We start from the raw sequence: 21947 nt of genomic DNA, 5'->3' as shown, positions 1-21947 counted from the left end.
AGCAACATTCAGCAACAAGGAGCTTGGAGCTTCACACAAGCTGGGAACATGTTTCCGACGAGTCTATTTTAAAAGATAATTTCAGTTTTCAATTCCTAGAAAAAATTCGCTGGTATTTATCTTCGTGGAGTCAGCGTTTGAGTGCTCTGATTAAGCACAGGGTAACGTTTGAATCCGATCAGAACAAAGAGCTACATTAAAAATGATCTCCCTCAGCATTTTGCCCGCAAAAAATACCCCGTCAATTCACTTTGCAGTACATTCTGCGAAGCGCTTTGAGATGCCCCAACGGGGTGATAAGGCGCTGTATCAAATGCAAGGGTTATTATATCATTATCTGTTCGGAGGGAGGGAGTTGGCTTTAAACCACAGTCCAGTGAATGTAGATTTGGATTTTAAAAGCAGTGTTTTGAAGGCAAACTTCTTACACTTTAGTGGATTCCAAAGAATAAATACAAATGTTTGCTCAAGCAATAAGAATAATAACCCTTGGATTTGATACAGTGCCTTATCACTCCTTTGAAACATCTCAAATCGCTTCGCAGGATATACTGCAAAGTGAATTGACTGTACATTCTGTGGGCCAAATACAGCAGCCAAATTGCAAACTCAAGAGCTTACAACTTTTTGCAATATGTAAAACAGCATCTGGGGGAGAGGAGAGAGAGAGGAGAGAGAGAGAGAGAGAGAGGAGAGGAATAAAACACACAGCATTGTGCTTGGATTTGGATAATTGTCGTATATCGATGTTTCACAACCTCACACCTCGTTATCTGGGAGGTGGTAGAACATTCCTGTAAAGGCCGGGAGTCGACAGTCACGGCTAATAGCCGTGTGATAGTTTAGCAAGTGCGAGCGTACGTGTATATAAATGAGTGCATACACAAAGCAGCGCGTTTGCATGTGCAATAGAATTAAGAAACCCTGCATTTGATATAGCGCCCAAGCCCATCATCGAGATGTCTCAAGTGCTTCACAGTTTTTTTTAACTGTGAGGTGTACTGACAGTGGTTTGTAGGCACAAACAGCCATGAAGTGAATGACCGGGGTGTGGTGGGGGGGGGAAGAGAACTTGTTGGCTCTGACATGGATATATGATTGTGAATTTACAGTGCACGTGTGTCGTGTGCGCGTGGTGGTGGGGGCGGGAAATACTGCCATATAATCAAACTTGGGATCTTTTTCCTCTCAGTAGATCACAGTAAATCTCATCGGACACTGAAAGATGTAAAGTTTTGCTGCGAAAAACCGCACGCAAAATGGTTTAATTCGTTTTTTTTTAAAAAGAAGGGGGAAAAAATCTCACTCCATAATAGTTCCCAAACATTACGGCTACTGTCAAAACCTGCACGACAGTCTCCTAAAGAATTCCGCTACATAAAGGAGTTGCCAAATGAATGCTAGTCATTTTCTACATAAACAAATTAAACAGCATGCAAAAGCGCCATGGTCAAATTTAAGATCGGAACGGCATGTTTCCCTAGTAACGGGAATTGCTTGCACATCCTTCCCCGCCAATGTTCCTCTCGCGTTTAAAAGTACGGAAAATAACACATCAAGTGTAGCCACAGGTATGGAGCGTGGACAGTGTGACGGAGAGAGAGAGAGGGAGGTGGGGTGCGGAAGAATTACTTGCATTGTGCGGTTCAATCAGCCACTCGGAATGCAAACAGTGATCACAGAGGTTTCTAAACGCTTCAGAGCGACAGTAAAATGCTCACCGGGTTACCGTTTCAGTTGATTCTCCTTTTTTTTTAAAAAAAAAGACATTTGCCAAAAAATAGACATTTTTAAATAGCTTAAGTGGAAACTTAAGCTATTTAAAAATAGCTTATTGTGTCGTTGAGACATCTCAAAGCGCTTCTCAGGATATGCTGTGAAGTGAATAGGCTTATAGTTTGTGGGCAAAACCCGGCAGCCAATTGCGCACAGCAGCGTCCCCACAAACAGCCGTGGATTGAGTGACCAAATTATTATTTTTTTGAAGGGATTATTACCCCCGAAAAAGTGATCCGCCAATTGATTAACAACTTACTTACTGCTGGGTAAACAGAGGCGTGTGGAGCAAGGAAATTTGCCCAAGGTCTCGCCCTGCCCGGGAACCAAACCCAGGTCTCTCGCTTGCGAAGCGAGTGCTCTAATCACTGAGCTACAGGACTCCACGAGATGTGGTGGTGGTGGTGGGGGGGGGGACAAATACACTGAATGATAATTGGGGTCAAAGAATAACCTAATGTTCAGCGTTCAGACTGCCGCTGAAGCAGACCGAAGAACATCACTCAGAGTTCACTTGCGCTTGTGCATACAGAGCAGAAATACTGCTGGAAACCGTGCCAGCGAGCAGGAGAGAAAAAAAAACTGGAAACATTATGATCCGCGTCACTCAAGGAGTTTTTGCGGCAACAGCGCTCAGTCCTGCATCACCGAGGCCTGCTCCCACTCAGCGCCATTTATTCCCCCTGCCCCACCACCCCCACCACCTTTGGACTGGATCCGAGAAGATAATGGGGCCTAAATGCCCGACACTTTTTGCAGACACATGTCCCATTGCAGGCAACGGAAAAAAATGGGATCCTTTGGACTATTACTCGACTGGCTCCGGCTTGCTGAATGTCCCTCGCACCTCCGTTCCGCCATTGGCAGCGGCACTTTCAGCCACTCCGCCCTGAAACTCTGGAACGAACACTCTTAACTCGACACTTCCCTCCGCCTTGCCCCTTCCTTCCCCATCGTCAGATAATACCAGAAGACCTTCCTCTTTGACCTGACCTATGGCCACCTCTCCCTCCCCAACCCCCGATCAGAGTCATGTTCCGCCACTGTCAAGCGCTCTGGACTCTATCCTGCACGAGAGGCGCTTTGTAAATGCAAGTTGTTGTTGTGGTTGACTATTACTCCACGCCGTGCGATTAATCAGTCTCACAAACAGACAGGGTGACAGAGGGGAAATGATGACAAGTCACCCTGAGAGACTTCTATCAATGTACAAAGACCATCTGAAAGATTCTCAACATGAAATCCAGTCCAACAGCCTCTGAGCTAAAACCACAATGTAGTTCCTTCCCTTCTCACCCCCCCCCCCCCCCCCCCCCACGCCCCACAAAATGTTTGTGCCGAGCCCCTGCTCCTTAATGGTGTGGAAAAAAAGGCCAATCTTTTACAGTCATCGGTTGAAACACGACGACGACAACCAGGGCTTATACAGCGGCCTTCACGTGGGGTGGCGGAATATCGAGTTCAGGATATTTTGACGAGCCCGGATATCAGAGCTGCAGAAAGAGATCGTTAACCAGCCTTGCACAAGATCACGTTAGATGCAGGAAGGGGCGAATTATTCCCCCCTTTCAAAGGTTAAAGCTTGCAGTCCAGACCCTTTCTGTAAGCATTATCGTGATTGCAAAGTGTCACGTATCACACGGCTCCTGGAATTCTACCGTGTACATCGCCTGCAAAACCCAATTAAAATCCGGAAAATCAGGAAAAGAAGATGAAATCCAGCCATTACTTACAACAATATGTGCTGGAGATGGGGACCTAGCATCCTTGAGTCCTTGCCTACCCTGTAGGCTCCCTGCCTGTACATCAATCAATGGCCATTTCATCTGCAGGTACTGGAAATGAGAAACAATAAAAGGAAAATGATTAAAATAATAATAATAATAAAAAAAATCCCTCGAAAAATACACATGGGACAAACAAAGACAAAATGAAAACATGAAGATGAATTTTTTTCAACCAAATCAAACGTTTGCAATCAACAATAATTACCATTTCATTTTGGTTAATAATAGTGCAAATAGAAACAGGCGTAACGTAATGGATACATTTGCTGGCGTTAGCAAAAGAGGATAATAATAATAATAATAATCCTTGCATTTGATTCAGCGTCTTATCACGTCTTCGACACGTCTCAAAGCGCTCCACAGAATACACGGTAAAGTCAATCGACTGTATATTTTGTGGGCGAAACGCAACAGCCAATTGCGCACAGCAGCGTCCCGCAGACGGTCGTGGATCGAGTGTCTAATTTATTATTATTATTATTATTATTTAGAATCTGCCCATTCCATTCAAATCCAGGTTCTCCACCACTTTCGAAAGCTCCTCACTCGTCTGACCAGATCTGCCCACTTGCTAAATCTGCACTGGTTCTAGTAGGATTCAGCCCGGACAGATCAAAGGTGTCAGGAACGACATCCCCTGGGAACACCTTTCCAGAAGAAGGTCATGTCAGAGAGTGGCATTCCCACACAGATCAGCTTGCCACACTTCTGCCACACAAGCAGGAGTTGTCATTTCACATTTGGAGTCTCTGGTTTGGATATTTTCATTATCATTTGAATTATTTAACATAATTCTAGTTGAAATCTTTGGAAAGCTGGGGGTTGAACTTTCGGATGTTAATGGGACAACCGTCTTCTTGCCGTTCCCCGGTTTGATAATAATAATAATTCTTGCATTTGATATAGCGCCTTATTACATTTTCCAGACACTGTAAAGTGATTTGACTATATTTTGTGGGCGAAATGCGGCAGCCAATTGCGCACAGCAGTGGAATGAGTGACCAATTTTTTTTTAAAAAGGAATTTTTATCCCCAGAAAAGGGATCCGCCAATCGACTAACAACCGGGTTCTTATTTACTGCTGGTAAACAGAGACGTGTGGAGTAAGGAAACTTGCCCAACGTTTCGCCCTGCCCGGGAATCAAACCCAGGTCCTCTCGCTCGCGCTCTAACCACTGAGCTATAGGACTCCTCGGATCACGGATAATAAAAATCGGGGAGCTCCAAAATGCATCCTCTCAATTTATTATTGTAAAACAACTTTCGATACTTCAAGGAGGAAAATAAAAATCACTATTTAGACCTTAGTCTCCTGACATTTGTTGTGCATTTGGAAACTCCATTGCGTGACATTGGATTGTACAGGAAAGACCGATGACGTCGATCAGGCCAGCCCCAAGTTGCCGGGTATAATTATAATCATTATTATCATCATCCTACTCCTCCTCTTTGACATTGCGCCTATATAAGGTTGAAACATCTCTAAGTGCTGGACTGACAGTTCCTGTGACATGTAGTAACTGTGAATCGATGGCCAAAACACCGGGGGTGAAACTTCATTCGTTCACAACTCCGCCATGGGATCTTTGATATCTTAAAAGTCTCCCCATCAAACCATCTCAGAAGCTCGCAAGAAAAGTGGAAGGAGGATCTTTCTAGCTTTTCTTCCGTCCACTACTTTCAATTTGCGAACGTTTCTGGTCAAGCATTAAACGCTATCGTCATCATAGCACTGACTTGAAAGAGTTACTGAGCTGTACAGTGGGATAGATCTTAGTGAGCTACCCTGGAGGTTGTATAGCCAGCATTAATTCACCAGCTCGGACCACATTCAACCTGAAGCACCCTCAGGTTACTGTAGTTCCATTAATTGGAGCAAGCGTCATGCACTTTCCCTCTTTATCACACTGGTTAAAATAAATCGTGGAGCAGCAGGCTGAAACCCTCCCCAAATTATGAAATATTTATCACAATTCCACCCCCAGGGTAAGGAATCTTACCACTTGTCCCTAATTGCAGGAAGAATCCTTACACCGCACCAACAGATGTTTGTTTACAGGAACCAGCTTTGTTCAACGATTATTTCCGCACAATTATTCCAACGGTATCTTGTCGCTTTGGCTATACCCAACCTATTTCGCGTCAATGCTACCCAATTGCTTGCCCTTTGCCTCCAATGGCTTTTTTGACTAAGTTCACCGTTAGGGCATCTGGCCACAGATTTGGCTGTGATGCCCTATTCTCCCTCTCTACCCTCTTCCCACTAGGTCAAGTATTCACTCAACACCATGACAGTGCCCGGAGAAAACAGAACCAATAGAAAGAGGCAAAAAGGAAGGGAGGAGAAAATAATTGGGAGTGCAAAAAGAAAAAAAAAACACAAATCCGTTTTCTCTCCTCACAATATTATCTTTACGACACTCCTACTTTGCGTCTAATTTTCCCTTGAAAAACCTTGCAAGATTAACATTTTTGATCTTCAGCCAGTAAAGTAATCCCGCACTCAGTAAATAAGCCTATTGTTGAATTGTAACCATTTCTGGGAATCTAAACTGCAATTATATATTATATATATATATATAAAATGAACTGTTTCGTAGGATCCAGTTGGGAACACAGGATACGGAACCCTGGCACCTCCTGAGGAGATAGATAAGTAGTTTATTTGGTCAAATTCCTTTGGACATTCACAGAACAGACGCACAAATAATAATTACGTTCTTTTTATGAGCTGTCCATTTTGGATTCGGATTGGGATTTTGCTTCCCCTCCCCAAGGAAAGCAACGTCAAGTGTTGTGGAATAGTATTGGACTGAGAACTCCCAGGTTAGGCGTAAATGGATCTGGCGTTCAGTACGATAATTATTATTATAATAAAGCCTCGCTATTCTACACCACATCTTTTAAAAAAAAAGTACTCTTCCCCCTTTCCCTATTATTACTATTATTATTATTATTATTTCCCACATCAGTATAGGGATCTCCTCCCCTACCCCAGCTCACCTCAGCTGCCATGCCATACACATGTGGAACTCAATCTGGTCTGGATATTCGATGGGTTTCTACATGTGGGTGATTATGATAAACATTGGAGCCGCACTTTCGGTCACTACGCCCCGAAACCCTGGAATACTCTTCCTCTATCCCTCCATCTTGGCCCCCTTCCTTCCCCCCATTTTCAGGTTGTGCCGAAAGACCTTCCTCTTTGGCCGGTGCCTCCCCCCCCTCTACCCTGAGCGAGGGCCTCTACATAAACGTCACAAGTCCTCAACGGGTTAATGTGACGCGATAACGCTCGCTCGCGCACGCAGAAAGAAAGGTTGTCTTTGTTGCAATTCTCTCAACTCTGCAGCCCGGGTCACTTGAACAATCGTTGAGTGCAGAGCGCTTTAAGCCAAGTTACTTATCACAGGGATTTGTGCAGAGGAAGCCAGTGGAAGGAAGATAGGTCTTAAACTCGCTACAGCTTTTTTCGGAATTTAGTTAACAGTTGGCCACGTAACAAAAAAAAAACACGGGGCCAAAAAAACACTGCAGAGAAAAGACCCCACTCTGTAAAAAAAAAAAAACCCGGAAGATTCCATTCCGAACACACTAATCTGGCTGCATTTTTTTTTCCCCGGGTATCTTAACTTTATTACCTGTGTAACTTATTTTTCCCCATGTCATTACCTGAACCACATAATGTTTTATGTGTCTGCATTTTAGTGCCGCGAGTCTGCACAACATGTAATTTTCAATTACGCTAAGGCATAACAAGATCATTGCTTGTAGGGCTTTGAGAGTGTGAGGAAATGAGACTCAGCCCTACTGCGGAGAGAGATAACTAGAACCAGATGGGCCCGAGCCGGTCCTAAAGACTTACGTCGTGGTAACCACCCCACAAACAACTCACTCACACAATGGAAACAGACCCCAGATAATTGCTGAGGCCCCATGCTTTCTGCACACAGTACACAGGCACAGTACACAGTTTATATGCCAGGTAGACGAGGAAAGTACGAAGGAAACGCAGGTCAAAAGGTTTAATGACAAGAAGAAGGAAAGAACGCCACAAAGAGTGATTTCTGGGGAAGGTAAATTTTCTATTAGTACAGAAAACAGTGCGGGGAGGGGGTGGGGGTGGGGGGAGAGAAAGAGTTTGATTGAAAAATACACTGTTTGTCAAATCTATGACAGAACAGCAAAATGTAGGTAGGGCTTAAATGTACTTAAATCTGAAACCGGTTTCTAAGGTGACTTAGAGCGTGTGTTCCTTTCGAAATAAACTCAATGGGCAGCTATATTTGTTAGGTTAGGGTATTCAGGGATACGGGGCAAAGTGGGGGGGGGGGTAATTGGAGTTGGGGTACAGATCAGCCACAATCTTATAGAACGGGGACACAGGCTCGAGGGGCTGAATGGCCTTATCCTGTTTCTAAGTTTCTTTAGACACACCTCACGCCCTGGCACACACAAAACAGAAAGGCGACATTTTCCTTTTTAGTCATTTGATATAAAATATACGTTTTTTTTAAAAAAAACACAACACACACCAGCGGATCGGAAGATTTTTGTCCTCGTTAACTTGAAAGCTCAATCCATTCCATTAGTTACAGCCAATTGCAACTTGTGCTGTGTCAAATGGTACCTCGCTGGACGAGCAGCGGGAAAGCTGGCCAGACAGCAACATCAACGGCAAGCTGTGAGGTTTTTTTTAGCTGCTTAGACACCCAACAGTACCCCCAACGCACACTCTGGGCTCGCTCCCCCAAGCCTTGGCTCTTGCGTATATTCTGTGAAGCGCTTTGAGACGTCGCGAAGACGTGATGAGACGCTATCTCAAATGCAAGGATTATTATTATCATTATTAGCGACGAGGTGACCAATGTCCACAGGCACACACGCCAACGTTTCAAGGCTGCATTTACATCGTGGAGCCCCTACATTCAACAAGCGGCCGGTAAGAATTTGCTGGTTTCAATTTAGCAACAGGCAAATCAGGCGTTCCTTTCCTGGTCACTGGTAGCCTTGGAGTCTGCAGACTGTACACACCAGGTGCCCCAAGGGCAGAGGGAGAGAAATGGCAGAGACGTTATTTACATTCCTGTCTCAGGACGCAAGAGAGAGAAAAGGCACCTCTTCGAGGTGGTAATCCGCCCAGGAGGGGAGACAGGAGGGCAACTTTAACGCATCGTTCAGCCCAACTCTGCGAATCCGAGCCTGCAGGCAACAGCACAGTCAACGCAGCGCAAGAGCAGCGAGGAAAACCCTGACAGAATAATAATAATAATAATAATAATTCTTGCATTTGATACAGCGGCCTATCACGTCTTCGAGGCGTCTCAAAAGCGCTTCACAGGACGCACCGTAAAGTCTAGTGACTGTGTGTGTTGAGGGGCGAAACGCGCGAGTGAGTGAGTGAGTGAGTGAGCGAGCGAAGAAATAAAGAGAGAGGTAGAAACCCAACGTTCTAGCAGGACCCCCCCCTTCGAATAATGAAATAGAGGCTGCAGTCTGGCACCACCCATAGATCTTACCACTAAGCTCCTTATAGGACCTGGTTCCATTGTATGGCAGCGGCGGGAGGCACTCCCTAATCTACTCCATCAATCTGGCCCCAGTACAGCAGCTACACTCCACTCAGCCACTCACCGTAACAGAATGTCACAGCACTCGCTTAACTACATGCAAATCAAACTGCTGCTTGATGTATAGGCACTCGCTCTGCTTAAATTTGGGTTGAGTTAGGCCCGCAGTTACGTTGGAAGCAACTGGTTCCTGGAGCAGCTCCCGAACATTGCTCAACAACTCGGCTGTCAAGGGTCTCGCCTCGACTTCACAACAACAACTTGCATTTACATGGTGCCTCCCCCCCCCCCCCACCCCTCACCACACAGGGCAGCTTCCCAGAGCGCTCGACAGTGGCAGAGCACGACACTGAGACGGTGGGAGGGGCGGTGGGAATAGAGGAAGAGTGTTGCAGAGTTTCGGGGCGTAGTGGCTGAAAGCGCAGCACGTGTGGCGGGTGGAACGGACGGCACGAGGGACACTCAGAAGGCTCTCACTTGCAACTCAAAGGCAAGTCGCAACACGAGCCGAACGGCCGGCCACAAGGCTGTGAGTGCCACCCTGGGCTCGGCGACGAGAATTGACCCATCAGATCAGCTTTAAAAACCCGGCAAACGCAAAGTTGCACAAATTGTCTTGGTGCCAAGAGGTTGGGACGGAAGCGTTGAGCAGGACATGACCTCAGGTTCACTCGCTGTTTACTTCCTGACTGGCAAAACCTGCAGCTACAAGTCAGCGCTGCCACCCCCGATGGGAGGGGACACTGCTATCTAGTCAGGCATCGAGATTCACTCAAACAAGCAATGCCACTGAGGTTAGAATTGTTGTCACCTCTGGCAGTGGGTTGGCTGATCTCTCATACAGATAGACAGCCGCCCACTGGCTCGTCTGCGTGCAAATAGCGATATCAATGGTAAGCTGTGTGGTTTTAGCTGGTTAGACTCCAGCAGTTACCCCCCAACGCACACTCTGGGATCCCCCCAAGCCTTAGTTCTTGCCAACCTGCGCCTAATCCTTTCCAGAATTAGGTAAGCAGGATAGGTCCCTCCAGGGAGGGAGAGAGAGAGAGAGAGAGAGAGCATTCCATTCCAACAATCTGGCTCTGGGGTTTCCGTGTGTAGGTGGGATGCACGGAAATCTCAGCTCGGTTTGGAGACTCTTGAGCAACGGTGATGGAGTTCCACATGTGTCAGACACCCGGCTGACCAACAAGAAAGCAGACAGCCATCAGAGAAGTCAACCATCACATCATCATAATTGTAGTATAATAATAATACTTACATTTGATGTAGCGCCTGATTACGTCTTTGAGACGTCTCATAGCCCTTCACAGAATACACTGTAAAGTGCAGTGACTGTTTATTTGAGGGCGAAACGCGGCAGCCAATTGCCAAAGCAACAGTAATGGATTATTATTATTACCCAAACAGCCCCCAATCCCATCCAACATTTGACGGATATTTAATTCACAGGAAAATGAACAACTTGACAAAACGAAAAGATGTTGCTTTGAACATTTCCCTGAACTTAATCTCTTAAAGCAAGTTAAAAGTAGCAAAGATTCCACAAGTGGCTTCATTTTATCTGCAGAATGCAGCGTATCAAATGATCAACACCTCCAGTTGTTTACTGTTATTTACTGTAAAGTGGAGTGACTGCGTACTTTGTGACCAAAATTCAGCAGCCAGTTACGCACAGCAGCGTCCCACAAAAAGCCGTGGAGATTTGGGGGATTGCGGACCAGGTTCCTGGGAGAAAAATCCAGTTGATCAAAAAAATTCAGCCACTTTTTTTCCAGCAATTTTTAAACTCTTCTTGTGCATCGCTCTTCGTAGGCATTTCTCACTTCTGTGACCTGATCAGAAGGATTCGGAGGATAATGGAGGGAAATCAACTAACCAGGCACTCACACTCACCTAACCCTGAGCTGAAAGATTAGTCTCGGATTTTCCTTATGGACAAGACGTTCCAGTGTTCACCTCCTTTGCATTTCCCCAATGGCAACCCCAAACTTTTGAGCGAATGGTTGCATTCGCTTGCCAATTTTTCCAGGATTTCCAAGAGACCTCTCGCCAACGACTGGAATCATGTCAGGCATTTTTCCCCTTCTCTACCATCCCCCCCCACCCCACCGCCACATATTAATAATGCATCTTATTCAACTTAAATAGCATTATTCAGGCAGCGTTAAGAAGTAAACTTAATTTGCTACCAATAAACCCAAACTGCTTACCTACAAAGAAAGAGAAGCCTCTGCCTATTATTGTTAAACAGTGCGCTCCCTCAAACTGGTCATTAAATCCTTCAAGTACACACACACACACAAAAAGACAAAACAAACCACTGAGATGGATTGAAAGGAAGTCGACAGTCAGAGGGAAACTTCGGTGTAGGGGGTAACTGTGAGGAATGTGCACTTATCCCTGCATCAGACCTGTACAATTGTTTCCCTCGAAAACAAATTACAATCGCAAAAGCTCTCCCAACAAAAAAAAATCCCAGGCACACCCATTCCAGTGTGTCCTCGGATCACGTGTGCTGAACGCAGAGGAAAGAAACTGTGCTAGGAATCAGCGCGGAGTATGGAGCCACGGAGCTAAATCCCGGCGTTTGTGGAATAAAGAGTCGGAAATCTCAAGGGGTGCGTTCACAAGTCGACTTGAACCTCGCTGTACATCCAAATCAAGCTAGCCAACACGCTGAAATCAACCCTGCAACAGATACCCTTAAACTAACCAAACATTTTAGCAATACTGAAAGTTTCGGTTTGATTTAAAAATTGGTAAAGTTAACATTTGGAAGACAATCAGCCCCATCTTACTATAATAATAATCTTTGCATTTGATACAGCGAATTATCATGCCGGTGAAATGTCACAGTGCTTCACAGGACCTTACTGCGAAGCGTAGTGATTTGTCGGCGGACGGAAAACGAGAGCCAGTTCATTCTCACGTCTTTGACGAGTCTGTACTGACTGGATGACTGCAGTTTACGGTGGACACTGGTGAGATCATCTGCACTAGCCTCAAAGCACACAGTCCCCTGAAACAAACACTGAGATGCGAAGAGCGAAACCTCATCCCTCAAGTTACAAAATTGTGTTTTTTTAAAAAAAACGCATCGGAGATTCAGAGCGAACTTCATTCACAAACAGTGGCCTTGGTTCTTTCCAAAATGCAGGCACAGTGGGTGGAACTCACACTTTTGGCCAGGCAGTGTGGGTTTAGGATTTATGAGTACAGGCTGAGAGTTCTGCGCAGTACAATGGGAACGCTGCGTTGTCTGAGATGCCATCTTTTGGGAGGAGTCCAGAAACCAAGGTTCCCATCGACAGGTTCAACTGGACCTCAAAGATCTCAAAGAGAGAAGGAAGTTCAACCGGCTGTCCTGATCCAGTAATCCTCCCAATTACTTGGTCAGTCACGTTGCCTGCGCTAAGGACTGCCACGTTTCCCAACAAAACAGTATTTGCAAAGCACCAGGTTCCTGAGTCATTACGACTTGATAAGGTGCTATAAAATGCAATTCTTATCTTTATATCGTGGAGGGGGCAGAGTGGTGGGGGGTGGAGGCAGTTTTTAACTGCATATGGTAATAGGACTCAATCCCGACACCGTATCAGATTGAGATCATGGTGGTGGCAGCGTCATTGCCTTTGGAGGAGGTAGATTTCTGGCAATTTCCAGGCATAAGCAATGAGAGAAGGCAACAAGATAGGGAAGAGACTAACTCTGAGCTGAGGTTCAGTGGGAAATATTGGAATATCATAAAAGGGGAAATCCTTTTCCATTCCTCCCCTCGAAGATGGCACGCTTTTGCCACAGAATCATCAAGATTCAGACACTTTGAAAAGAGTTTGAAAGGCAATTTATCCTTGCAAACGTGATTCTCAACGGTACGAATATCAAGGATAAGAACTGTATTAATCCAAGCACAACAGTGCCAGCACGTAGTGGGGAGTGGGGGGGGGGGGGGGGGGGGGGAGAGAGAGACAGAGAGAGAGAGAAAAGCGTGAAAAAAAAGGAGATAAAGGAGGAACAAACACATGTTACTAATTTATCACATCCATTTGTAAACTGCCTGATCAGTAAGCCACACTTTATTTTCAACAAAACCAATGGACCTCTCAAAATAATAAACGTTCATCGCAACCGTAAGCAGAACAGCAGAATCAGAATAGGAGGTTGAACGGTTTGCTTCGCACTTAGTTTTTAAAAAGAGAGGGAGTTTCGCCTTGAGCCTCTGGCTACATTCGGCCAATAAATTGGGTCATGGCTGCGTGTGGGACATTGCTGTGTGCAAATTGGCTGATGCGTTTACTTGAAAATGAGAAGTGGGGAGGGGGGGGGGGGGACGACAAAATAATCACTGTTATTTTATCCTCTCTCTCTCGACCCACCTCCGAGCTGCCATGGAGAGAAAGAGGGGGTTAGATACTTGTTTGTGCACCTGAAGGTAGTGCGGAAGAAAAGGACATTTCATGTACACACACACCTGTGCCATTGTCTCAAATTGACTTTAGAGAGCGCGAGTGAGCCATCAATAGTTTTCACAAAAGTCAGTCCGGTTGTGGAATTCTCTGCCCAAACCCATGTTGAGGCAGAGTCCACCAATCTTTTGGAAAAAAAGAGAATGTGAGGTTTGTAAATAAGGGATTTTAAAGAGCGAAAGGGAGGGCAGTGCACATCTACTGTGCTTTGCGGATGTAATAATCCTTGCAGTTGATGTAGCGTCGTTGAGACGTCTCAAAGCGCTTCACAGGATATACTGTAGAGTGGATTGATTGGGCGCATATTTTGTGGGTGAAATGTACCTTAGAAAGCTCGTCATTCAAGTTGGGGCAATGGGAGGTGGGGGGAAGGAGGATGGAAGAAAAAGCATTCATTCATTCGGAGGTCTGAAATTCCACCTAGTCTTGGCCTGCAAGATATTTTTCTTAAGACCATGAAAAAATATTTTGGTTCAGTTTTAAATTTGGAGAGGGCTTTTTTTTGTGAGCGGGGAGGAGAGGGGGGGGGAAACTAACTAGTTTTCAATTGAAGGCAGAATTTTCCAGGACGGAATGAGCCACCTTAATTTTGTGAAAAAAAACAAGACCTGGTGACGGATCAGGGTCCCAATGTCTTGAGTGACATGGTCTGTTTGTGCCAAATATGGGGCAGTTTAAAGCAGTTTGAAGCCCTGGGACCAGACCTGCAGCCATTAGGGATTGGTTTGACAGCACTCCAAGCCGCTGTCCTGCGTGAGAAATACAATTGGTGGTTGTTGTTCAAGAATTTGGTCACTCAATCCACGTCTGTTTGTGGGACACACTGCTGTGCGCAATTGGCTGCCCACAAAATATACAGTCAATTCACTTTTACAGTGTACCCTGTGAAGCGCTTTGAGGCGTCTGGAAGTCGTGATAAGGCGCTGTATCAAATGCCAGGGTTATTATTATTAAGACCATTCCAACTCTTTCTGTGCAGAATTCTTAAAGAGTCAGCACAAAGGGGTGGGGGGGGGGGGGGGGCGAAGAGAGGAAAATCATGCATTTTAGAACCTTCCAACTGAAGCATCTCTCACACCAGACGTTCACTGGTCAGCACATTTGACGTAAAGTTGGATAACCCTTTTTTTGTTAAATCCATCAAAAAAAATATTATTTGGGGGGTTCTTTCACCCACAAAATACAGTCAATCCACTTCACAGTATACCCTGTGAAGTGCTTCTCAACGCTTTCAGACGCGATAACAATAACAAATAATAATCCTTGCATTTGATATAGAGCTTTTCACGTCTTCTCGATGTCTCAAAGCGCTGCACAGCATAGACTGTATAAGACACTATATCAAATGCATATTATTAATTTGTGTTGAATTAAGACAATATCTTTGTTCACCTTTACTGTTTATAAGACATGGTTAAATTTTTACTATATACTGTCTTTGTAGGCAGGTAGTTACCTACTCTGTCCCATACTTATTTGGAAATTTCTATATTTGCTTTCACATTTGTTGTAAAACATTAAAAAACTATATAAAAAGTTACCAAATTTGGCTGGATGAATGTACAGTGGGATAATAATAATAATCCTTGCATTTGATATTGCGCCTAATCACGTTTTCGAGACGTCTCAAAGCGCTTCACAGAATATACTGTAAAGTGCAGTGACTGCGTATTTTGTGGGATCGCTCTTCCCTTACTCTCCCCCACCATTATCAATACACCAATACCTCCAATAAATACTTTTTAATATTGAATAAACAGGTTTGCACAATGATTTGACGTGACAAACGGAAACACTTCATACTTTTAAAATCCCACGTGTACGCCTCTCCCTCTCAGCCTCTGCTTAAACGGATCCACAGGAAACAGATTTTATCACGGCAACAGTTTTGATGCTCAGGATTTGCTGTATTGCAGCTCTTAGTAGTATAGTAGTAACACTCAACAGGGAAATCGCTGAAAAGCCGGCGTTTGATAAACTCACACACAGAAAACATCACGACAAGAACAACTTGCATTTACACAGCGCCCCAGAGCGCTTGTCAAGTGGAGGAGTCAGGAGGGGGGTGGGTGGGGGGGGGTGTCCTCTTACTCTCAAAGTCTTCAACACCTTGAGTTGGGGTTCTATATGAATGCGAGCATCTCTATTCATTGGGGAGCCTGAGGGGACTCAGCACTGTGAGACAGACTCCATCAGGGGAGTGGCACGAGGTCACCTGGCACGACTCTGGGTCGACGGAAAACCACGGCAAAGCCCGAGACCAAATCGCAACGGAAACAAAAACCGGCCCAGAAATTGCAGCATCAAGATCGAGCCTAGCCCGAGCGCTGCTGGACCTAACCCTGCGCTCCAATCCCAAAATAAATCCAAGGTATATTTTGGGACTGGCCAGTTGGATCGCACAGATCTCTTCCAGCTGCGTGGGTCCTTACACACACACACACACACACACACGTGGCTGTGCTTTACACAGCTTTTTAGATGCATTAATGTGCATTACCACAAGGTCAGGTTCACGAACCAGACTGCACACCTCCCCCCCCCCCCCCGATTACGACCCCCAGCCCCCGAATCCCTGTCTGTCCAGCGCCTTGGGAGGTCCTCCCGACGTGAGAGGCGCTGTGTAAATGTCATTTGTTGTTGCCTTTCACGTCGGGCGGGTGACTCAAAGCGCTTCACGGGAGTTAACGTAATGTGGAGCAACTGTGAACTTTGTAGGAGAACCCGAGTTAGAATCTCACTTTCCCACGCAACCCAAAAAACCTCACAATTAATTCCCGTATCCGGCTCGCATTTGTTGTTACTTGCTTCCCTATAATGCCTTCCCTTTTCTCCTTGATATAAAGAGGCTGACACAGTGAATCACAACATTATGCTCCAAAACGGCAATTAAATTTGGCTGCAATAAAACTGCAGACATGTGGTTTCATTTCTTATCTATCAGATTAGTCAGGAAAGAAAAAGTTTAATTCTTTCTGGAACAGAATCTGAACTTCGACCAGCTGTGGGGGTTGGTATCTTACAAGATTCAATTCTTGGACTTTCTCCCTCCCCTCATTACACCGTAAAAAAAAACAGCCTGATACTTAATCGTGGAAGAAAAATACTCGCACGCGTGTTTATGATACAGATTTAACGTATGAATCACCCATTACGGTATATTTACATTGCTGGCCATGACCTGAGAGCAGAGGTTGTTAATTGGGCCCTATTATGATCATCGTTTCGCAATCTTTTATCGTCAATCGATCGTTGATAAACGGAATTGCAAAGCAATGTTCTCTCTTCCCAGAATACGACTGTAAAATACTTTGTATAAATAGTGAGTCAGGGCTTTCCACACCTCCCAATTATAGGGTGAGGCAGGCGGCTGATCGTATGCTGTCAGCGTAACTGGCTGCTGTCAGTTTCATAACCTTCTCTCTCTCTTCTCTCCCGCACCCGCGCCGTCCCAATCAAGGTAGTGGGACAGTTGCAAGGGTCCCTGGCTCAAGCCCACCGAGCCTGAGCCGAGCTTTCAGTAAGCAAAGGACAACGACTTGCATTTATAGCGCGCCCTTCACGTGGGGTAGCGTCCCAGAGCACCCCGGAAAGGGACCATAACTGATAGCGATTGGTGCTATATTGGCCGTACAGTCAACCTCAAGAGGATGGTCTTAAAAAGATGGACCAAACTGCCACCTACCACCCACCCACCACACTCACACCATTCCCCCACCCTGAGACCCTCGCCAACACAGTAAAGTGCCTTTCCTCCCAGCCTTTTCCTGTTCACTGGAGACAACCGCTTCAAAACGTCAACCCTCAAGGCTGGATGGGCAGTATTCATTAAGTTGGCTGGAGTGTTGACGTGCATTTTAGCAAGGGGGGAGGGGGTGTGTTCAACAACAGACCTGCAGCGTGGCATGACCAGGAAAGGAATGGCTGACATGTCGCACACCAGCATAGAAACCGAAACCAACACAGAGAGAGAGTGCGGTGCCAAGGTTCTGCGGCTCGTGAGTTTGTTTAACGCTGCACTTAAAAAGGGCCCCAACTGGTCAGCAGGGACATGTGGGGACACGCTTGCACTCCAGTGAAAATTGTCGCCCACCCGCCACCCATTCAGTGATGATAATAATAATAATCCTTGCATTTGATACAGCGCCTTATCACGCCTTTGAGGCGTCTCAAAGCGCTTCATGGAATATAATATAAAGTGAATTGATTGTATAGTTTGCGGGCAAAACGCGGCAGCCAATTGCACACAGCAGCGTCCCACAAACAGTCGTGGATTGAGTGACCAATTGATTTTATAACAATTGTATTTTTTTTTTGAAGGGATCATTACCCCTGGAAAAGCGATCCTTCAATCGACTAACATCCGGGCTCCTACTTACTGCTAGGTGACCAGATGGGTGGGGAGTAAGGAAACTTGCCCAATGTTTCGCCCTGCCCGGGAATCAAACCCAGGTCCTGTCGCTTTGGGAGGCGAATGCTCTAACCACTGAGCTACCAGACGAGAAAGCTTTGGACATGCCGACAGGAAAAACTCTGAACATACGAATGAAATTTGTCATTGTTGAGAACACAGTCGGACTCCTCACCCGCCCCACGACTTAACTTGCCCCTTGCTTTGGCTTACGTGTGAAGAATGTAAAGTTGAGAGATACAGTATCACTGAAAAAGTTATAACAACTTCGAGGTGGGGGAAGGGCGGTAAAGAGGAGGAATTTTTATCGTATAAGGGACTTCTTTTTTTAAAAAGAACGTGGAGCAAGCCACGGTAAACGGCACCCTCTTAAGCTTTTTAACGTGCCTCTGTTCTCTTGAGGTACATCGAAGTATCTAGGGTTGCTCTCGGACACCTCATTAAACTTTATAACACTCTTTCCATTTCTGCCAGTGGTGTCTGATGATTTGTAAGGTATCCAGTTGCAGCTCAGATCAGCTGAATCTGTTTGCACAATTTACCCGCACAGTTTACTGGCTGCTAATTCCAAGACACCCAACAGGGGCTGATCCGTGCGATTTGCCAGAGTGCGGGGCAGCTAAGAGGTGATCCCATGACTTAGCGACACTCTTGAGAAACGTTTAGAGTGCAGAGCGCTGTTGAGCCAGAACAAAGCGAATGTGGGAGAAACCAGTCCCTCTTACCCAACTGATTCTTCTGAACCCAACAAGCAGGCACGGCCCCAAATAATTATCTGCGCAAGAGTTTCTCCCAGTTCCCCCGCCATACAACCCAACAGCAAGCGTGCAAATTGGCTGCCTCGATTGGATGTCTACCATTACAGTCACTACACTTGACAGCGACCGACTTGTGAGGCATCTAAGATGTTCCAGGCCCGATGAGGCCAGGTTTATTGTTATGTTATCGTGATGTATCATAATAACCTCAGTTATTTCACTTCACGGCTGTTTGTGGGACTGTGAGCAAAACATACAGCCACTGCGATTTACAGCAAATGGCCAAAGTGTTTTGAGACACCCTCCTGACAAGAAAGTGGCTGTATCAAAAGGCAAGTAATTATTCCTCAGAGTTAGTTCTCCGTACAGTTGGATGGTGAGTTTCACCGTCAATTGGAAAACCAGACTGCGCGTGAAATTAGGCACACTTTACTCTGCAATTGGCAGCACAATAGCCAGGAGCGTTCATCAAAAGCCCTTTATGCTGCCTCCAGACAGCTTTATCCAGAGTACAGTATTCAAACATAATTCAACTTCATTTGACTATTGAAGCAGTTCAGTGGCAAATTTTTTCTTTTTTTTTGGAACCTTGTCGCTCCTGAAGCTCGGTCTGCCTCATCACGCCCCATGTTGAGCAAATAATCATAATAATGATCCTTGCATTGGATACAGCGCCTTATCGTGTCTTCGAGACGTCACAAAGCGCTTATACCAAAGACAATACCAGAGCAAAACTCAGACTATCGATACACAGCCACAGTGTAATCCCACCCTACTGTAGCTCGAGTCCTGCAGCTCAGTGGTTTGAGCACTCGTCTCGCAAGCGAGAGACCTGGGTTCGATTCCCGGGCAGGGCGAGACCTTGGGCAAGTTTCCTCACTCCAGCAAGCAGTGAGCAGGAACCTGGTTGATATTCGATTGGCGGATCGCTTTTCCGGGAGTAATAATCCCTTCAAAACAAACTTTTTAAAAAAAAATAATAATTTGGTCACTCAATCCATGACCGCTTGTGGGACGCTGCCGTGCGCAATTGGCTGCCGGGTTTCGCCCACAAAATACAAAGTCAATTCACTTGACAGTGTATTCTGTGAAGCGCTTTGAGACATCTCGAACACGTGATAAGGCGCTGTATCAAATTTAAGGATTAGTTTTATTATTATTATAGAAAGGTTTCAAAGCAGCTTGAAGCACATTGAAAGCAGGCGTGTTAAGTTGTTCCTTCAGCCCCGTAGGTGCACAAGCCAAAAACTAAAGAAAATCCTGGATTTTCCTGAAAACTGAAGAATTTTCCTGGACTTCCTCCTCTCAATAAAAACTAAGGAAACGGAGCGTGCACCCGCACATCAGAAAGGGAGCAGCAATCTATCTCCGTGTTCAGTAACTGTTACAAACCACTTGAGCTTTGCTCAGTGTGTTGGTTACCATCTGACCAACTAAGTTACATTCCTACCTGGTAAATCACTCTCATTACTCACTGCTGTGTGTAATTGGCTGCCGCCTTTGGCTCACAAAATATACAATCAATTCCCTTTACAGTGTATGTTCTGTGAAGCGCTTTGAGAACGTCTCGAAGACGTGATAAGGCGCTGTATCAAACGCTATATCAAATAAGTATTATTATAATAATACTCGCTCTCGTCTCTTTGCTATAGAACGTTTACAAGCAATAATCCTGATTTGCATACCATTCTCATCTTGGCTGCTATTTTAATATGTGTATTAAATCTACCTTGTGTTTGCTTTCACTATTAATACTTTGCTTTTTTGTAGTCTTGCCAAAAGAGCCCAATGAGTCGTCACTAGGCTTCTGCCGTAATACATTACCCCATATAAATACAGTTTATGAACTATAAAAAAAGGGATCTATTTAGAAGCTTGATGGGCTGGATGATCTACACCCAATATTACTGCAGTGTGTTCCATTCCAATCAGTCAGGACACCCTCTCCAGGCAACAGCTCATGCTAATGACTGATGACCAGAAATAGCACAGGTTTAAAAGACTTCAATCACTACTTAGTCAAGTTAGAGCTCAAACATCCCACCTACAAATTCTCGACCGTTTAATTTCGCCTTTGACCGGCCGCCTCAAAAAATAGACCAGGGTTCCAGTTTCCGTTAAAATCGATTAAAAAAGGTCGAAGGACGCAGTTGAAGCTTGCGACTGGCACGGTGTCATCCGACAACACAGTGATGGGAAACAATGTGGAATTTCCTGGGTCAACTTCTTTGCGGGGGGGGGGAAGAGAGAGAGAGAGAACCTCAGGAGATAACCCTTCTGTTTGCATCTGAAAACTGGTAAATGGTATTTATTTTCAATGCTTGAGACTGAACAACATTGCAATGCTTCCGGCAAAATGCCACAGCCACCCAGGCCTGCAAGGAGTGATGGTCGGGCATTAATCTCCCTGAAAGCAGTCAGCTGCCACAGGTCAGGCTTCTGGGGTTTCGAGTCAGCCCGACCTTCAGAACCTGAAGTCCTCCCCTTTCCCCCAACACCCCCCACCCGCCGCCACAAATTGAATCCACGATCTTGCCAAGAACCTCCTGTCATTGGAGTATCATCTTGCTGTAACAAATGACACCACGGGCAGCATTACAGAACCTTCCGCTACCTCCTAGAGAGCAGGGAGATAAACAGTCCCTCCCAGGAATCGTCGCCAGTTGTCTCTCTATCAATAATCCCCGTCCTGTTGCCATTTACACAGAACGGACGACAAGGCTTGCATCAGTCCTCTCACCCCTCCCCTCCTTCCACACACACCCACCCACCAGAATCAAAAGTAAGCTGAATGTCTTAATTGTCCATTATGAAGTGAAAGACAAGGCTTTCCTCTTGAATCCCTGCACAAAGCAGAACTATCTCCACACACTGGCTCCTCTGACGGCAGGCTATGAGAAGCCTAATCCCGCATATTCGGGCAAAGAAGAATGTTCCCCTAAAGCCAGTCATTGAACGGATTTGACCAATTTCCCAGGGGTGTGTATGGTTGGGTATCACCTCTTCACTGCCAAACGGTATGTGGACTGCGAGACCAAAGCAGCCATTGGTGGCAATCGCTTACAAAGGACACAGCAAAACCCAATAAAGCAAGTTCCATGTGTTGCTAAGGTCTTGCACCGGGTAAGAATGATTTACCGAACATTAACCCTTTCCCCGCTTAAAGGCACAACCAA

At 45.5% G+C, this 21947-nt stretch overlaps 1 protein-coding gene across 22 annotated transcripts in view; it reads right to left on the bottom strand.

Annotated features, from left to right (window-relative positions):
- The window catches only part of tcf7l2 (transcription factor 7 like 2), a 132009-nt gene that overhangs the window by 74759 nt on the left and 35303 nt on the right, over positions 1-21947 (bottom strand). For all 22 annotated transcript variants that reach the window (XM_042336633.1, XM_042336639.1, XM_042336638.1 and 19 more), the window contains exon 4: positions 3510-3611. In XM_042336633.1, coding sequence (XP_042192567.1) covers positions 3510-3611 — 102 coding nt within the window. The remainder of the gene's footprint in view (positions 1-3509; positions 3612-21947) is intronic.

Source organism: Callorhinchus milii, unplaced genomic scaffold, assembly GCF_018977255.1.
Source record: "Callorhinchus milii isolate IMCB2004 unplaced genomic scaffold, IMCB_Cmil_1.0 Scaffold7, whole genome shotgun sequence".
NCBI lineage: Eukaryota > Metazoa > Chordata > Chondrichthyes > Chimaeriformes > Callorhinchidae > Callorhinchus > Callorhinchus milii.
The sequence above is the reverse complement of the archived record's forward strand: the minus strand, read 5'-3'. Positions and strand labels throughout refer to the sequence as shown.